The 20,004-nt window shown below is 47.6% G+C and overlaps 1 protein-coding gene across 5 annotated transcripts in view; it reads left to right on the top strand.

Moving 5' to 3' along the window:
- Positions 1-6,522: 6,522 nt before the first annotated feature.
- The window catches only part of EFR3B (EFR3 homolog B), an 88,340-nt gene continuing 74,858 nt past the window's right edge, over positions 6,523-20,004 (top strand). For 3 of the 5 annotated variants that reach the window (XM_073791560.1, XM_073791559.1, XM_073791558.1), the window contains exon 1: positions 6,526-6,741. In XM_073791560.1, coding sequence (XP_073647661.1) covers positions 6,735-6,741 — 7 coding nt within the window. In that variant the 5' untranslated portion in view covers positions 6,526-6,734. Of the gene's footprint in view, positions 6,742-20,004 lie in introns of all 5 variants that reach the window. The other 2 variants (XM_073791561.1, XM_033838929.2) reach the window with 2 other exon arrangements.

The raw sequence follows: 20,004 nt of genomic DNA, 5'->3' as shown, positions 1-20,004 counted from the left end.
TTCATTGAATGGTCTTGGCATGCTTGTTGAAAATCATTTGATCATACATGCGAGGGTCCATTTCTGGTCTCTCCATTTTATTCCATTTGTCTATATGTCTTTCTTTATGCCAGTACCACACTGTTTTGATTGCTATCACTTTGTAATATAACTTGAAATCAGGAAGTGTGACGTTTTCAATTTGTTCTTCTTTCTCAAAATTGCTTTGACTATTCAGAGTCTTTTCTGGTTCAATATGAATTTTAGGGTTGTTTTTTTCTATTTATGAGAAAAACGCCATTGGAATTTCAGTAGGGATTGCATTAAATCTGAAGATCATTTTGGAAACTATGGGCATCTTAACAATATTAAATCTTCCAATCCATGAACATGGATGTCTTTCTATTTATTTGTATTTTCTTTAATTTTTTAAAGCAGCATTTTGCAGCTTTCAGAGTCTAAGTCCTAGAACTATTTTTATCTCTTTTCTGACATGTCATATTTCTGTCTTGACTTACCTTCTCTCCTAGAGTGTCAGTTTTCTGAATGGCAAGGACATTCTTAGTTGTCTCTCCTCACTGTGTCTAACAGAGTCTCTTGCATGTAGCAGGCTCTCGATAAATGCATGTTCTGTAAATTAGAACACAAATGAGTCCTAACCTAACAGACATCAGATATTAACAGGTTCAAAATCAAATTGACTTTTTGGGTATGTGCATGTTGGCCTATAGATGTCTGAGCTTCTCCATTATTTTCACCTGAGAATTGCTGAGCATCCTCTCATGAGACTGAAGTGATCTGTCATCCCTGAGCCAGAAAAGAGAAAACTGGGCTAGAGATTTAGAAGCTGATAATTGGGACTGATTATCAAAGAGGAGTCCTGCAGCCGGGCAGAGTCCAGGGAGGGGGAAACGGGCCAGGGATTCCTAACTGCAGGGCTGCCAAAAGCTGAGCCGATGAGTGTAAGTCAGCATCCTTTGGGGGAGAAGGAGGGGTGATTTCAGGGTCCAACGTCAATCTGAGGCAGTGAATAGACAAGGCCAGGGAGACTGGGTTTGGCTCAGGCAGGCCAGGGTAACTTCCTCGGAGAGCTGGCATCTGGCCCCAGTGAGGTCCTCGGGCTCTTCCTCCTCCACCGGCTCCACTTTCAGCTCTTAGAGCTCAGCATCTCATATGTCTTTCTGGTTTTTTCCCCAGTAGCCAGGTTTGCAACTTTCTGGAGCTGTTTTTCTTCCTCTCCTCCAATTTCATTTAAACCTTTCTTTAACCAGGTTGGCCAGCCCCTGGGCAAGCCTGTTCCTTCAAGGTTCCATCACATCTTGTTTGCTGCAGGTCTCCTCAGCTATGGCTAGGAAAGCCAGATTTGACCTTCTGAGATCATCTACCTGACCAGCTCTCCACTTCCCGTGTTTTCTAAGTCACGTCTATCAACAAATAAAAATGACACCATGGGCTTTCAAGTCCTTCAGAGCGTGGGTGGGCTTGGGTCCCGTGGGGGCAAGTATCACACTTGGAGATGGGAGGTAATCAGTGGGGAGCAGGTACCTCTTGACAGCCTGGAGCAAGGAGAGAGTGAAAGGACAGAGGAGTCAGGGTTAAGGGCATGATAATGCCTGAGTTTTTTTACCGGAAACATGGATTTGATCTTCAAGTAAAAGAGAAGCCTCTTTTCCAGGGACCGTAGGGAACAGCAGTAAATGAAGGCAGCCTGACCCTTCTCTGCAGAGTGAACACAGGGTACACAAAAGGCAGTGAAAATGATGGTGGCTGGAGATCTGCCTTAGTACATTTAAACCTCGACTTGTCAATAATCAGTATCCCAAACTTCCCTCACTCACTGGTGAAATCTGGTTTAGAGGAGGTAAAATCTGTCTGCAGCAGCCTTCTCCACCCCAGGCACTCAGGCCCTGCTCTCACAGCAGCAGGCAGCTTGGTGCCCCTGAGACTCTCCCTGCAGCCCGAGGCAGCTCTCAGGGACCTGGCCAAGAGCGCGTCCTCCTGACCTGGCTCCTGAGCTGTTTTGTGGGTTGTGGAGATGACTTCTTCAGCCCTTGGATACCCACCTGCTCCTATACTTGGGTATCGTTTTTAGAGGCTGTTCTTTCTCTGCGGCTTCTGAGAAGTAGGTCAAGGTACCGGCTTTAAGGGAGAAGTGCCAGGGGTTCAAGTCACCAGGCCGGGAGTCAGGAATCCCGAGTTCTGTTTCAGGCTTCACAGCTAATCGGCTACCTGACAATCTCAGGGGCCCATTCTCCCCTCGGCTCCCTCAGCCCTTCACTGGGTCGCTGTGATATTTTCCCCTGAAGCTGTATTCCCCAGGGCCGTCACTTTCTTCCCTCTTCCCTCCCTCTGGAAAAGGCCCTTTAAAGCTGTTGGCCGCTCAAGGCTGGTACCCACAATAAGAGCTGCTGCAGTTGTGTGGCTGTTGGGGAGATTAGAGGCTTTTGAGCAGACAAAGTCAATCCCCTGGGGGCCATGGGAGGCAGGAGCATCAGGAAGCCAGACTCCTGGGATAAAGGACAGGCCTGGAGGTGTGGAACCTCGGATGCAAGTGAGGGTCCTGGGTTTTATGTGATGACTGTAGATTGCCTCTTTCTTCTAAGCTGCCTTTCTCTGTAACTCAGGGCAATTCAGCCTCTAGTTCAAAAGGAAACTGTGGGAATTGTGGTGCTTGCTCACGGCAGAGGGGATCCTTTGAGCTGTCTCAACAAAGGACATTGTTCAGAGTGACTGTGGTAACCAGGGCAAGTTTGGTCAAAGAATAATCACCTTTTCTAAGGCATAGCTCCTCCGCCTGACCCAACTAGTCCCAGGAGGCCCTCGGGCTCTGAAGGCAGGTGAGGCCACAGGGGGGCCACCAATGATGGTCTAGGAATGGGGTGGAAATTAGAGCACCTGCTTTGGTCTGTTTAGCCCGAGACTCTCTCCAATCTCTACCCTCCAAACCCAAGTAATGAGGGAGTGAAATACGGGTGAGAAAGGAGTAAATGCAGGTAAATCAAGGGAAGGGGGCACGGTGCTTTAGACCATCTTAGAAGTTGTTGGGGAAAAAAAACTTCATTTAAAGTGCAGTTGCCTTTTTTTTTTTTTTCCTGGCCGTGTGCAGAACTTCCCCGACCAAGGATCAAACCTGTGCCCCCTGCATTGGCAGCACGGAGTCTTAACCACTGGACCACCAGGGAAGTCCAAAGTGCAGTGGTTATGTGACTCTCAGTGTGGACTGTAAGGCATCACAGCGTGGTGGAAAGAAAGTGTGTCTTGGGCAAGAGTTTCTTGGGCTTGAGCTCCTGCTCATTTACTAGAATTCCAATTCCTATGGTGGAGGGCCATAGAAGAAGCAGAGTAGAGCTTCACGAAGGAAAAAACTAAACTGCATCCACAGTACGGCCCAAGCTGTAAAAATTATGATTAAATTAGGACAGGGTCTCAGTTTCCCAGCTGTAAAACGGGAATAATAGTATGGATCTTGCAAGGTCGCCCAGAGCATTACATCAGATAACCTGTGTAGAGCGCCTGGCACAGAACCTGTGGCTCACGCAATAAATGTTATTTCTTCTCCACTTTCCTTACTGTCACGTTCATCCCATGTTTTGGATTTCCACAGCTAGAGTAAGAACCTAGTTAGGGTAGGAATCCCAATTCTGACTTTCCCTCCTTTCCACAGTTCACCCAAAGAGTTGATATCTGTTTGGCATCTTTTCATGGGCACACTCTTCTGGATATTGGGGCCCTTGGGTTCTGCACTTTTGTTTTAAACCGTGAGCTGGAGTATTGTGTTCCAGCTTCCTTGTACGTAACACCACTACCCTAGATTTCCACAGCACCATTTCCTGTACATATTTTATCTAAACATCTTGACTACCCCTCAGAGAAGCTGAGTATGGGCCGGATTCCTCCACCACTGAACATATAGACCCAGAGGGGCCTGAGTGCTCGGGCCAAAGCACCCATGGCAAAGGGTGCAGGTTGGCCAGAGTGACCCCATCCCTGTGCCCTTAGGGGCCACATACCAATGGGATCTAACTGGGAATACAGGTTGGGGTGAGGGTGAGGACCACTCCAGGCCTGGTTCAGTCATGAGGATCCAGGAGCACCCTCCCAAAGGATGGTGCTAACTAGAGTTGCCAGATAAAACATAGGTCCAATCTGAATTTCAGGTAAACAAAAATAATTTTTTTAGTATAACATGTCCCCAGTATTTCATGGGACATACACTAAAAATTATTCCTTATTTATTCAAAATTCAAATTTAATTGGTCATTCTGTATTTTCATTTGCTAAATCTGGCAGCCCTAGATCTAACAGGAAAGCCTTTGGATCGGTGCTCAAAGTCCTCCCAGCATGGCGCCAGACTACCTTCTCAGCTCCCCTTCCTACTTCGCCATGCAGCTTGTGGGACTTTAGCTCCCCAACCAGGGACTGAACCTGCGCCCTCGGCAGTGAGAGAGCGGAGTCCTAACCACGGGACTGCCAGGGAGTTCCCTTCCCTTCTTACTTCTGCTCCCTGTCCTAGACTCTGTTCCAGCCAGATGAGACTCCAGGCTGCGGCTCACATACTCTCTCGCCTCTACCATCCTGACCTTTGCAAATTGTAGTCCCTCTGGCTGGAATTATTTACATTATCTCCACATCTAGAAATCCTGCCCATTCTTCAAAGTCCATCTTGAATGTTTTTTTCCTTCCTGAAGCTCTACTCTGCTTCTTCTATGGGTCTCCACCATAGTAATTGTTACATTTTATTATCATTTTTGCATGTCTCCCTTCTCCTGAGCACCTTCCACAGTGTCTAGCACATAATATAAAGTGATCAGTAAATATTTGATAAAAAGAATGAATTAGGCTCTCAGCCCTCTGAACGTCTTAAGTAGAGGTCTGTGCTTCTCATGCACAATTTACCATATTCTTCCTTGTCATGTAATGTTTTTATCAGTATTTATTAGTCTTATACTCTCTGCTAGCGATTTCACTCTGTGAAGACAGACACTGCATTTCCCACTGTGCTGCAGACACCAGTGTTTAACGAATATCTTTTGTGTTGCACAGATTGCGGGGGTAGGGGTATCTCTGGGTATCCAGACCAAACTAGACTCAAATTCTCCCTTCTGCCCTGGTTCAAGGGCAAAAGTGACTCTCAGCGAATCTCAGAGTCACCTGTCCTGGTCCTCGAACTGGACATAGAAAACAGAGCTGCTTTGTGAACCATCTGAGGGTCTAGGTTAAATGTGAGCTCTAGGAACCTTCCCAGAGTTTCCCATGGGGCCTCAAGACTTGCACGTGCTGCTAAGAGAGGTAAAGAGGTAAAGGAACAGGAACAAAACTTGGAAACATCAAGAGAGTGGGAGGGGGTGTTGAGGCCAGAGAGAAATGGGAAACATGGGTTTGGGGCACAACAGAGAGCACTGTTCCAAGAGTCCAGTGACCTAGAGTCTCTCTCTGGCTCTGTCTCTGCCTTGGGTGAGGAAGGAAAGAAAATGAATACGTGAGTGCCCACTGTGTACTTGCATGTAGGTTTTATATAAATTTCCCAACAGTCCTGCAGGAAGCTGAGGTTCAGAGAGGGAGATGACTGGCCTATGGACACACAGCTCAGTGTATCTAGGAAAAAGGACACAATTTAATTTCTCACAGCCTCAGTTTCCTCTTCATTAAAATGAGAGACATGACAGCATCTTTAAGATTCTCTCCTCTCTAACTTCTACTAGTAGAATATTTTGAGGACAAAACCCCTCAACCTTGGGGTAAATGTGAAATGTAGAGGGGGCTGGGTGAGAAGCTTCAGGGAAGCCCTGAGCTGGGCTAGAATTTGTCTTCAGGCTGTGGACGTGAGCCTTCTGCCTCTCTGTGTCTGTTTCTCACTTGGTTCCAGAGGGTGAAGTCGGCCCTGGGGCACAGGTAGAGAGGATCCTGGTCACAAAGCATGTGAATTACACTTGTGAATCTGGGAGAGGAAAAGCAAGCTGACTTCCTGCAGCACTTGAGCGGTGGGACGGTGTGCGTTTCCTGCGTACCTGGCGGAGGAAAGACGCGCTTTGGTAGCGAGCACTTGGCAAGAGAGTGGCCATAGCTGAGGGCTTAATTAGGGAATGGGGTTTATTAAGGGGGCCAAGGGACGGCGGAAGGTTATGCCCCAATTCCTCTTCCTGGCGCCCCCTGGATCAGACAACGCATTCTGGATAAATTTGGGGGAGGGGCTACATATGCAGCTTCCAGCACCCCTGCTGACCCTCGGTGCCCGCGGGTTATGGGAGATCTCAGCTGTAGGCCTGAGCTTTCGGACAGCAGGGTGGGTCACTTCCCCTGCGGGACGCTGCCTCTGGAAAATGCGCCACCCAGCACCTGGGGGCGACAGCCTGGGAAAGGTGCTTCTAGGGATTTGGGTTTCTCGGAGGGTGGGAATTGCCGGGGGGCGAGGCGGGGCGGGGCGGAGCTTGGGCGGGGCGGCCCGGCAGTGGCCGAGCCCGCTGGAAGGGACCTTTATTAGCATAGCCTCCGCCCCTCTCGGCGCAGCCCTGCCCAGAAACCCGAGCCGAGGCCGGCCGCGCTCAGCCGGGGCTGCTGAATGGGCGTGCGGCTCCCGGCCCCTGCCCTCTGGCGTCCGGCCCCCGCTCTCGCTCCTGCTCCAGCTCCTGCTCCCGCCCCGCCCGGGCCTCCGCCGGCCGCCGCCATCGGCCACCCCGGCTGTGAATGAAAGGCCGGCGCCGCCGGGGGCTGGCTGCAGGCGACGCGGCCTCCCGGGAGGCACTCGCCCCGCCAAGATGTACGGTAAGGAGGGCTCTGCTTCCGGGCTCGCAAACTTGCAGAACGAGGACCATTGTCCCCCTGCGGGGCCCCGGCGAGGCCAGGGGCGCGGACTCGGTGCCCGGCTGGGCTCTTTCTGTCGCTCTGTGTGCGCGTCTGTGCTGGGAGGACAAAGATGCTCAGGACTGGGGGCTGTAGGGTCCTCGAGGTCCTTCGGACCTAGCTGTTTGAGGGCGCTGGGGCGGGTGGGCGGTGGTCCGTCGGGGTGCGGGGGGCTCGGGGGATCCGAAGCGGCTGGGTTCTGGGGAAAGCGAGTCTCCCTCGGAGCCGAGCAGACAGGGGGTGTCGTGACAGCATTTGCAGAATTAACAAAAGCAGGTTGTGCTGGGGAGTTTTATGCGGGAAGCCGGTCCGGGATTGCGGGGAGACGCTCGCTGCCTGTCTTGTGCAGGCTCCGAGCATGTGGGAGGCGGCGCCCGCGGTGCAGAGGGCTGGCCAGAGAGCCAGTTCTGGGAGCCTGGTCTCGCCGCCCCTGGATGGACCTGCCCTCTGCTTGCCCCTGCCGCCCGTGGCACCCAAGCTCCCGAACTTCCAGATATGCCCTCCGCAGGGATGAACGGGAGAGACGCTGCTGAGGGTGCCGGGCAGCTCTGGGTGGCCACCTCTGGCTGTCCCCTGACCTCTCTAGCCCCCTTCCACAGCCATCCCCTCAACTGATGTGCAACAGTTAGCCAGACCCTCTTGATACCCTGTTCTGCTTTAAAAATTTCCAGGAATTCCTCTGGTTTTGGAGGCAGTGTGGGTGAAGAAAATAGCACTCTGGGTCTCAGATTGCAGCTCTGAGGACTGGAGGACTGGAGACCCAGACCAGTTTAGAAATCAGCGGCATTACAGAGCCTCCAGATACTCTGAACTGGTGTGTGTGTGTATGAGAGACAGACAGAGACAGAGAGAGGATCCCCGTGGACCTAAGTCCATCGGAAATCAGGCTCTTGCAGCTATTTAGGGCCAGCAAAAGAGCTGAAGCTATGCTCAGCTCCCACCCCCCTGGCCAGGTAGAGGCTCAGGTGGCACCTGAGGGGTGAGTGTCGGAAGAAAAGCACATTCCCGATTTAACCCATCGCCAAGGCCGCTCAGCTGCCTCATTCTGCAAGCAAGCGCTATGAGTCACAAAGTTTGAGACACAGGAAGCTGAGAGCGTAGTACGAAGGCTCAGCAGTCAGTGGGCCTCGTTGTTTAGAGAGACACTCAGCCTTTTAATCAGCCTCCTTTCCTGCCCCATTGGTCACACATGTGCATTTCTGACCCAGGTTGGAACATCATCAGGTCCCTTCAAGCAAGTATCATCTCTTGGATGGGCCAAGGCTGGGGAGTGGGGTGGGAGGGGATTGACTTCCGAGCATGTGCTGCTGGCCAATGGGGAGTCTGCAGGAAGGTAGCAAGGCGGTCGTGTTTTATAAGCTAGGAGGCTGTGAGGTTCCCAGGAGACAGCTATATTTTCTTACTCTCTGTTTTCCCCCCGTTCTTTTCTGCAGAGTGGGCAGGCTAACGCTGCAGATCACTTGATAAAAGCATGTGACTGCAGGGGCACCTGCAGTGGGGAAGGAGTTAGGACGAGGCCCAGCAGAATGGGTAAGAATTAGGAACCCTAGTTCTGCTGGGTCACCTCGAGGCATTTAGTCCGAGACAGTTGGATAACTGATCCCAGGATGCCTGAGCGTTGGGAGTCCCAGTCTGCCTCTGTTGTGCGAAGCAAGTCAAGGGAGAGTTGGATGGTACAGAAAGGTGAACCGGGAGGCTGAAATATCTGCGTGCTATTTTTGGATACACCACAGATTTTTCAGTTCTGTTTTGTAATATGTTCTTATTCCTCCAGATGCAAACAGAGACGGTACTTACCCCTGAATCATGCATAGAAAGATTGCAATGAAGGAATCCTCTGCATACTTGCCTGCAGCAAAGTCATGCCAGTGCTGGTTGGGAGATGATTACTGAATCTCGCTTAGTGCAAAGCCTTGTCTTAGGAGGTGTGACAGGTGCCCACTCTCCAAGGGGAGGGCTTGTTGGCCTGGATTTTAGTATTTTCTTGGCTCTCATGAAAAGAAAGGGTCCGTGTCATACTTATAATCTTTCTCTCCTCAGCGGCAATCAATGATGAAAAAAGATGTGAATAGGGAGGTGGGGAAGGCATAGAATCATAGACTTCTTATATTTGGTTCTTGTTTTCTGAGTGATTTATCCAAGGTGACACAGTTAGATGGAAAAAGGCAAAATGAAAACAGGGGCTTCCTAGCTCAGTGCCCCTCCCCCTCCCCTGATGCCCTGGGTAAATGCTCACTGGGAAAATGCCACCAGGGATTTTATTAACTGATGGGCAGTGAGGCCCCTGTGTAGAGCCAACAGTCACGTAAGAGCTTTAGGTAAAGGTGTCCCTTGACCATCCACCCTGGTTACTGGATCCATTATCAGTGTGCATAATCTCACTCCCATTGCTGCCTCTCAGCTGCGTGGTGATGCTGGACAGATCTTCACCTCCCCTCTCGTCTCCTCCTCACCTTACCTCTGCCCCCGACAACTCAGTCTCCCTGTGTCCTCAGTTTCCCCCATCTTCTTCTTTCCATCTATGGGAGAATAAGGGCCCCTTGTCTTTGCTAGAGGACGCGGTACCATCTGGGACAGAAAGAATCCTAGACGTGGGGCCAGCCCATCTCAACCCACAGTCAGTTCATGTTTGTTTCATCTTAGACAAGTGGGTTTGTCTCTCAGAATGATATCTCTGTATAAAACGGCGAGAGGCCCATCTACCTCCCAGGTCTGTGTGAGCCTCAGAGCTGGACCGTGGATGTGACAGTGCATTATAAGAGGTTCTACACTCACAAGACAAATTGCTCAAGAGCCGTGCCCTTCAGGTCCTCCTGGACCTTTGCCCTTCTCTTTTTTTTTTTTTTTTTTGCCCTTCTCTTTTCCTCTCTGCTGGCTCCTAAAGATGCCTGTTTGCATAACCTCCCACCCCAGCTTAACACACAAGTCACCTCGACCTAGCTAGCCACTCAAGCCACTGAACTACTTCTCCTTCCCTTCCCCAAACTCACCCCAGCTGCTTCTCACCGCTCACTCATTCCTAAAGCCCAGCCACTTTCTGGAAGCGGCTCTCCGAAAGGACACAGGTGACCCCCCACACTCTTTTTCTAACTGAACACAGACTGACAAGGGATCTGGGAAACTATAAAAGCCCTTTGTACTCGGGTAGGAAGATTGTGAGCAAATTCTCTGCAAAAAATGGATTCCCATTAGGGTTTTTTTGTGTGTGTTAGAATTACATAATTAAAAGTTTCCCTCTGCTTCTCCCCTGGGATGGAGCCACGGTGGTCCCACCTAGGAGCGTCCCGCTTACGCACCAAGGCGGGGCCGAGCTCTCCAAGAAACACTACCCTCCGGAATCAGGGCAGCAGGCCATGAAGACGATTGGGAAGCATTTTCCCAGAACCACCATCTGTGTAGCCCAATCTCCCTTAAACAAAAGATGCACTAATGAATCCCTCCTCACCTCTAGGTTCTGCCTCATGCCCAACATAGGCCTTTCTTCATGCTTTGTGATTCAGAAAGCCGACTGTAGGGAACAGCACACAACTTTCTGTAAATGTGCGTTACAGAGCGCATGTGTGTGTGACTTGTGGATGGCGGGGAGAAGTGCAGGGTGGAGCCGACTCCACGTGCGGCACAAAGGCTCACCTTGGCAGACAGCTCCACAGATCCTGCTTCTCCTCATCGCAGGACACACACACACACACACACACACACACACACTCCAACCTCATCCCCCAAATCCTGACGCAGTCCTATGGTGCAGCATGTGGCTTGTTCAGGTGGGAGCTGTCCCCCCACCCCCTCCCTTCTCCTCCTGACTCCTTTATTCCCCGTAGCGGGGCGGGGGGTGGAGTGAGTAGAGCCTGTCTTCTCTCTGGCTGCTCACAGCTCAGTGATTTCAAACGGTTGCAGTTTCCTTATCACACATAAATAAAAACAAAAAGTTAATATCACCTTATGGAAAATCTGGAAAAGGGAGGAGGGGAAAAAAAACCATCCACAATTCTACCCACTAGAACCAACCTTTCATGTTGTTATGTAAATTACCCCTAAGATTTTGTGCTCACCTGCTTTTGCCCTTTCTTTTCTCTTTCTTGCCTTGCTCCTGGCGTGTTACCCTGGTTGTGATGGTGGCTCTGCCCCTCAGGTAACCTTGGACCTGACTTTCTGAGCCTGTTTCCTGGCTCTACAGGATGACAATGCCCACCTCCTGCAGGGATTAATCAGGATAAGAGAGCTGCCCGCACTTTCTCCTTCCCTTTCTTCCACTTTCTCTCTTCTCTCCATTTCTTATTTTTAAAAAGGGGCAAAAAAAAAAAAAAAAGAAAATTAAGCTTATGTCTCATAAACTTAATAACAGTGCTTGTGATACTGTTCCTGGTATAAACAAAAGAAAAATCTACTTTGAAAAGCATCTTTTGGGAATTCCCTGGTGGTTCAGTGGTTTGGACTCTGCGCTTCTACTGCAGGGGGCCCGGGTTTGATCCCTGGTTGGGGAACTAAGATCCCACACAAGCCAAGGTGTGTGGCCAAAAAAAAAAAGCATCTTTTTTTTTTCCCCCTGGTAGTCATCCAGTCCTTCTAGAAAATCTGGAAAACACCGTAAACAATAAACAAGTATAACTGCTTTTACTATTTTGATATCTTTCCTTCCATGCATTTGTTTATGTGGTTAGAATTATTCATTTCCCATAATTTGGTATTCTATTTTTTTCTACTTAACATTAGAATATAAGCATTCCCCCACCCCCAAGTTAACACAGAGTCACTGGCTGCCATTTTTAATGCCATTTTAATGCTATGTAACAGTCCACTGAATGGACATATAATTTCCTTATTGTACATTTAAGTTGTTCATAAAGATTCAGTGTTATAACCCTGGGAAGAGTAGCTGGTGCACAGAGCTTTCTCTGCACCTTGGAGTATCTCCCTAGCCCTCCAAATGGGTTGATCAAGGCATATAAACATTTTAAAGATTTGTTACATATTGTCAAATTGTTTTCAATTTGTATCGATAACACCAGCAGTTATAAGAGTACCTATCTCCTTGTACTCTCAAAAGCATTAAAGGTTGAGATTTTTTCCTAATCTTACTAATTTGATAAGAAACATTATATAATTTTAACTTGTATTCTTTATTACTAGTGAAGTTAAACACTTCCTATATTTTCTAATCTTTTGCATTTTAGTGAATTGTCATATGAGTATGATTAGTTTATTTATTGAGGACTTAACCATGGGTCTGTCATTTGCTTTATGCTTTGTATTTTGAAGGGAAATAGACATAAACTATCAAGTATTTGTGGAGTGTCAACTATATATGATACTACACAGGGCATCGTGAGGGATAAAAAATGTATAAAAGTTCCTTCCATCAAGAAGTTTCCAGTTTCAGTGCGCAAATGAGTTGTAAAACCTGCAAAAAATTAAACGATACAGAGACAGGTTCAGTAAAATTACACAGTTTCGCGAGGTAGAATGGAGCTACTCTTCAGATGGTCAGCCAGCAATATTTGGACGTGGAAGAGCCCAGTGGGAGGTGGAGCCATTAGGAGGGCTTCGCAGGACAGCAGGCATTTGTGTGACGTTCTGAGGGCTGGGGGGTAGGGGGCCGGGGAGCATGCCGGGAGACACACCAGGGTAAGTGCACAGAGGTGGGGAAAGAAAAGCCATGTCCAGGGATAGTTAGGGAAACTGCCAGGGATTGGGCAGTTTAGATGGTGAATTACGTGATGGAGTAGGAGATTTTGTCAGGATACGGAGTTTTCACTTACCCCTATGAGCAATAGGAGCCGGTGAAGAGTTGAAAACTGTCAAATGGCTGATTTGCTCAATTAATGTTTTAAAGAAATGAAACTGGGGGGCACTGTGCAGAATGGGTGGGGGGATGAGGGGAAATGAAGGAAAGAAGAGGAGATAGATGCTGAAGATGCAGGCAGTAGCCTAAGGAGTGAGAAGGCTTTGGACCAGTTACAATTGTGCATATGCAGTGGAAGATGTTTGCCCCTTAAAAAAAGAAAAAAAAAAAACAGTAGGACTGGGTGGGGATAAGGTGAACTGAAACTTTAAAAAAAATTCCCATGGTACATAAAATGTGGGTTATGTAAGCAGATATAAAAAATAGTTTATTGTGAAATAGGTGCTAAATTACCTAGAGCAGTAAATTGATTATAATCTAACTAATTCTAAAGAGGATATGGAGCATATATGTTACACACACACACCTGTGCTACAATAAATAAAGAAATCGGGCTTCCCTGGTGGCGCAGTGGTTGGGAGTTCGCCTGCCGATGCAGGGGACGCGGGTTCGTGCCCCGGTCTGGGAGGATCCCACATGCCGCGGAGCGGCTGGGCCCGTGAGGCATGGCCGCTGAGCCTGCGCGTCCGGAGCCTGTGCTCCGCAGCGGGAGGGGCTGCGACGGTGAGAGGCCCGCGTACCGCAAAAAATCAATCAATCAATCAATCAATCAATGCAAAGAAAATCTAAGAGTAAAACAGAAAAAAAAAAAAAAGCCAAAGATAAAGTTGTATCAGGGAAAAAACACCTATCAGCCCTGTTACAAATTCAGTTTTGAGCTTCCTGTAGGCCAAAAAAAGAGGAGAAAAGTCATTTGCAAAACTCAGAGCATCTTTAAACCTTTAAAAAAAAATGCAATTGCCTGGGACAAATACAGTTTTTTGAGATGCTAAGATCTGAAAGAAATTCCTCCCTGAGTTCCTCCTTAAAAAGGAGATATTTCAAAAATATTGGCCTAAATTAGATTTTTCTTTTGAAAATATAGTTCCCTTAATCAGCTGTATCCCAGTTTGTAGAGTATGAACACTGGTCCAAATACAAGTCTGTGGATTCTGATTCCTCCCTGAAACAGCCACGGGCTCTGCCGTCGGCTTCCTTCCTGGTTTGGATGAGCCAGGACCTGCCGAGGCTCCTGCCCCGCTTCGCAGCTGTGGATGTTACTTTCTCCTTCTACGGATGAATGGGAGTCTTTTGAGAGTGTGCTCCCTGGAGAAGCTCTTCCTGTCTCCACAATCCAGGGAGGGCTGTCTGTCCCTCTCGTTCACATGCCTTATTTTAATTCACTGCACAGCCATGGACCACAATCTAATATTCCTCTCCTCTGTGTTCCGCACTGCATCTTTAGGGCACAGAGCACTGCCTGGTATGGAGTAGGTGCTCAAAAACCTACTCATTCATCCTTGTTGAATGGGTGAATTCTGAGCTAGATGTCTTTTCTGAAATTTACCTCTTTATAACTTCTGACCCTCTCTGTATTTCAGCCTTAACTGTGTTTTGAATAACAGTACAATTACGCTTACTTTCGTTTCCATTCATTGGGCACCGCTATGTGCCAAGCAGCGTTCTAAGCACTTTTTAGGTATTTACTGATTCAATCCTCCCCAAATTCTAGGGGTTGGTAATTATTATTCTCACTTTAGAAATGAGAAAACTGAGGAGCTAAGGGTTTTAGTGACCCACCCGTGGCTACACGGTTATGTGATTGGGCTGGGATTTGAACCTCGGCATTCCAGCTCCACAGTGCGGACTCACCCCCCTCCTACAATGCTGTCCCTAGAATATTCTGAATATTTCAGAGAACATGGGTCTTTCCTTTGCAGAGCTCACTGCACCACAGAGACTGGCACATGTCAATTTGGGGAGAGAGGAGAGTGTGCGCGTCAGGGATGAACTGCTGAGGGGGATGTGCCTTCTCGTTGGTCCCAGGCCCGCCAGCAGGGAAGCAGGGAGCTGGCTTCAGGTTGGAGCCTCTGCCTCTTGGCAGCCTCTCCGCCTCCTTTATCATCGTTTTGCTTTGTCAGAGAGAGAAATGGCCCAGGAATAGTCTGGGGGACCTAGATGAGAAAAGGTAAGTAAGAGAGGATTCAGAATAGCGGAAGACAACGTAAGCACCAGTGGTGGCATGAAAAACAAGGGAGCTTGGGCGTGCATCTCAGAGAGAGAGACTGGCAGGCAGGCGGATGGGACCGTCATTCAACCAGCACTGAGTCACACACATGCCTTGTTGGCAGTGTTCTTAACAACATGGTCCATGGTCAGTGCTTGGCCTAGAGGACCCAGAAGGACCCCAGAGACTGAGACCTTCATTCACAGGAGGAGCTTCTGTTTTTCTGATAGTTTGTCTGTGAATTAAAACTCCTTCCCTACATCTTCAGGTCCAGCCAGCCTAGAAGCAGTGATTGCTGCCTCTGAGAGGTGGGGTTAGGACTGAGCTGTGTGTGTTAGAGAGGGACGGTGGTCCAAGTCCCTAGTGGCCACCTTCTAGCCATAGGACCCTGGACAGTTATTTCCTCTCTCTCTGAGCCCATTCCCTCCCCTATAAAACGGGGATAGTTTGCTTTGTAATGAGAAAATGGCCCCATACATGTATTTATGTTATAGGACATCATACCTATGAAAGGGGATATTATCATCATCTGAGCAATTCTTGTGGTTGCTTCTCGGACAAGGCCATGCCCTCTCCAGAAACAGTGACAGTCCCTGCTTACAAGGATGAGTATATCATATCTAGACTGTATTTGTTAAAATCCTTAGACAGAGGGGTCTGATAATAAGAATGTCAAACCATAGAGCTGCTACAGGATTGGCAAGCTGGGCCCCTGCCTCTGGGAAGCCTACCTGTCAGATGGGGACCCTGAACGGGGACAACCATAACGCTGATTCTGTCGAGCACTTTCTTGTCTCCTCGAGGACCATGCACAGATTGGTGGGCCGTGACTGTGTCCCTCTCATCCCTGTACCAGAAAGATGAGAAAATCTCTTAGACCACGAAGAGGACAGGTGTGACATCTTCATCTAAGTCCTTAGACTACGCTACATTCTTAGGCATTACTAAAATGTAGCGATGTTTATCCTGTGTCATTCTGTTCATTACCTCCACTCAGAACAACCCTTTGGTGGTGGATGTCATTACACCTGTGGTTGAGCTGGGGACACAGAGATTCAGAAGACCAATAATTTGCCCAAGGTCATGCAGCTGGTTGAAGTTCATTCTCCATTGTCTCTTAAGCAAGTGTTCACAGAACTGCATGTGAAATTAAAACACTGCTTTTGTACCTGATGGCGATTACATGTGCCTTATGCCAAATGGCAAATTTCACCACGAGAGAATTCCAAACTGAGTCTTTCAGTAGATTGTACATAGTTTAGTTGTGGCTTTACGTCTAGGAATATGGGTGCCTGATGAGGACTTTGAAGCTCAGTGCCCTAACTCACATGCTGTAGTTTGCCTATAAATCTGAGAATTAGGATTCCTGGGCTCAAATGCCAACTTTCTCATTACCCTACAGAAGGACCCAGATAAATTCAAGCATCTGGGAACCAGGAGTCTTAGATTCTTAGCCTGGCAGGGCTCCAAGCTTCATCATAACTATTCAGAACAGTTTCTCTCCATGTCCCAACTTTCTTTTCAGGTGACAAATACGTGAAATAACATTTATAAATCATAAGTCCTAAGTTACAAGAACATATTTATAAAGACCTTGGATGAAGATCTCTTAGAAAGGCACTGCTTGTAATAAAGCGATGCATTCCCAGCACCTCCTAGCTTCTTACTGCTTGTGCAGGAGGTATGTTCCGAGAGCTGAGTCATACAGGATGGATGCTGAAAAAACCCAGAGCTGTGCAGCCTTCCCCAAGCCTTCTTTGTGTCCCCACTGTATCTTATACTTGGCTGTTATTTTTTTCATGTATTTATCAAACTGAATGTCATTTATTCCTTTACACACTAGATCTGTGAACCTCTTGAGGACACAACCTCTACCTTAATCTTCGTTTTTCCTAGCATCTAGGGAAGATCTTTGGTATGTAGTAAGACCTCAGATATTTGCATCGAACTATAAAATAATTGTATGTGTCATTCATCCAACCATAGGTACATACCTAGCAGCCCAAGTTTCCAAGGTACCAGTGATGGTGGGCTGGGGAATCTCTCTAAGAACAGAGAGAATCCTGTAGTGACAATAATATTTTACCATCTTACGGTGCCTTTCCGCATCGATCATAACTTTGTAGAGCATAAAGAATATGCCGGAATATGACCATTTGGCTTTTCCTCCAGACTTTAATGGTGTTAATGATGAGCGGTAACCACTTGGCCTACCAATGAGATGGTTAGGGCAGTTAGAGAGTCATTCTTACATATTTCTTTCTTGGTTTGTAGAGCTCGGAATAAATGTTATGATCATTTTCTTCAAAAAGGAAGGTTACTTAGTGGCATAATTCTGGGTAAATCTTTATTTTGATTTCCATTCATATTGTCTGTGCAGTATTCTTTCGCAAAACAAGAAAGATGAAAAGGCCTTTTGAGGCAAAGGCAATGAAATGTCTGTTTCTTGAAGCACTTGGCCAGAATGTTCCTGGATAAAGCACTCTGCACCCTTGTGCACCTTTGGTCTCAGGGCTAGAGTTCGGGGGCACCTGGAATAGCAGGTGTGCTGACTTTGGCTGAGGTTCCTATACAGGTAGAGTAGAAAAGGGAAAAAATACCAGGGTCGTCCCATTGCTTCCCTCAAACCCCTGATAGGGGCGTGGTCCTTGTAGCAGGCCTGGGCCCAGGGGCTGCTAAATAGAGTAAACATGTCTGATTGTCTATCTTGAGAAATTTCACACCAAAGATATTCCCTAGCACTGCTGGGAATGTCCTCTTCTCCCCCAGACAACACTGTCGGAGCAGAACAGGGCTGAGTGTTCTGGAGAGGAGTGGGTGGTGCTGGACATCATACAAGGCCTCCCTTCTGTTTTCTCAAGGACATTCATTTCTGCGCTGGGAGGGAGCGTTGGCCGTCGGGGTGATTCAGGCTCTGTTGCTGTGTGAATCTGGGCAAGATTCTCAACCTCCCTCAGATTTAGGTTCACCATCTGTAAGTTGGGAGAGCCGGACTGGATGGTCTTGAAGGGTTTCCCAGTTCTTACGTCTGCACCTGGGTTGGGGTGACTGGTCTGTCCTGTGGGTGAGACAGCAGGGACTGTGGGTGCATCCACAGCAGGAGATCCCAGTGGTGATGTAGGCACTGGGGTCTTGGGTTCTCTATGTAACCTGGCCAAGCACCCATTTCCTCACTGTTAAGACCAGGTAATGATCCCTTTGTTAATTCAAACAGTGTCTGTCCTGGGGTCCTGTGGAATGAAACGATGCTCCTGACAAGTATGCTGGGGTAGGCGTGGATAAGAGGCGTGTGCCTTCCAAGTGCTGGATGCTATGATTCTTGCCCTATGTACATTCACATTTCACAGAAATCCTGTGTGCTAAGTGTTCTTTTCCCCGCTCCAATTTTCATATAAAGATAATAAAGTCCAGGGCTTCCCTGGTGGCGCAGTGGTTGAGAGTCCGCCTGCCGATGCAGGGGACGCGGGTTCGTGCCCCGGTCCGGGAAGATCCCACATGCCGCGGAGCGGCTGGGCCCGTGAGCCATGGCCGCTGAGCCTGCGCGTCCGGAGCCTGGGTTCCGCAACGGGAGAGGCCACAACAGTGAGAGGCCCACGTAATGCAAAAAAAAAAAAAGATAATAAAGTTCAGAGAAATTAAATGCCTTGTCCAAGGTCATCCAGCTCACTGAGTGGCACAACTAAGAAAAGAACGAGGTCTGGGTTTTTTTCCCAACACTGTTTTCTCTTCTAGTCCAAGTGGACTCGTTTAAAATGCCATTATTAATTGGACCACATCAAAATTTAAAACTTTGGTGCACCAAAGGATACTATCAACAGAGTGAAAAGGCAACCCACAGGATGGCAACCTAGAGAATATTTGCAAATCGTATATCTGATAAGGGATTTCTATCCAGAATATATAAAGAATGCCTACAACTCAACAACAGAATAACAACTTGGTTAAAAATGGGAAAAGGACTTGAATAGACATTTCTTCATAGACAATATACAAATGGCCAACAAATACCTGAAAAGATGCTCAGTATCGCTAATTATTAGGGAAATGCAAATCAAAACCACAATGAGATACTATTTCACACTGATTAGGATGGCTATTACCAAAAAAACAGGAAATAACAAATGTTGGCAAGGGTGTGGAGAAACTGGGATCCTTGTGCACTGCCGGTGGGAGTGGAAAACGTTGTGGCAGTTTTTCAGAAAATTAAAAACAGAACTACTGTATGATCCAATAATTCTGTCTTTAGATATATACCAAAAGAAGTGAAAACAGGGCCTCAAAAAGATATTTGTACACCCATGCTCATAGCAGCATTATGCAAAATGGCCCAAAGTGGAAGCCACCTAATTATATCTTGACAGATGAATGGATAAACAAAATGTGGTATATACATGCAGAAGAATATTATGCAGCCTTAAAAAGGAAGGAAATCCTGACACATGCCGCAAAGTGGATAAACCCTGAGGACGTTATGCTAAGTGAAATAAGCTAGTCACAACACAACAGACCCTGTGTGATTTCACTTATATGAGGTACCTAGAGTAGTCAGCTTCATAGAATAGAGGTCAGCAAGGGCTGAGGGGATGGGTATAGAGAGTTGTTTAATGGGTACAGAGTTCTGCAAGATAAAAAGAGTTCTGGAGCATAAATAAGGCTAGGCTGATGACCTAGCATTAGTCACCTTGTTGCTTGGGGTGTATATAAAAGGAGACCCAGAAACTGACACCATCATAATCTTGGGGTCTTTAGAAAACTCCAACTTAAATTAAGAATATTATTAAAGTGCCATCTTTCAAAGGAAGAAAATTTGAATAATATCAAGGGCAGGTCTGTGGCTGCATTTTTGTGAAAGTGCCTGGAGGAATGATTATCAAATTTGGAGGTTCTGTTACAAATGGTCTGATTTAATGGCAAATGCATTATTCACCTTGTGGGGGAAGGTGCGTCTCAAGGAGCTAGACGCTGTCCTTCTGAGCAGTGAAACTGAGGTACCAGGAGAGGTCATGTGACTGCCAGTGGGGAAAAAAAGTGCCAGACACATTCCTCTGCAGAAAACAAGCAGTGAATTCAGATGTCGGCCCCAAATGAACCACAAGAGTTGGCGCTTGAAATTGCAGGTTGATTTTTGGTGAAGCTGCCTCTCACTACAGGCAACTCTAAGTGGCCTGCTCTGAGGGCAGCAGCAAGCTTTATTTATTTATAAAAAAAGCTAATGCCACGCTAGAAAGCCAGCCTGTCCTCAATGCAGGTACACGAGCCCTGAAAGAAACCCTCTACAATACTAACAGTGGTTATT

Source organism: Tursiops truncatus, chromosome 14 (assembly GCF_011762595.2).
Source record: "Tursiops truncatus isolate mTurTru1 chromosome 14, mTurTru1.mat.Y, whole genome shotgun sequence".
In the NCBI taxonomy this organism is placed as follows: Eukaryota; Metazoa; Chordata; class Mammalia; order Artiodactyla; family Delphinidae; genus Tursiops; species Tursiops truncatus.
Note: the sequence above shows the minus strand (reverse complement) of the source record. Positions and strands in the feature narration are given on the sequence as shown.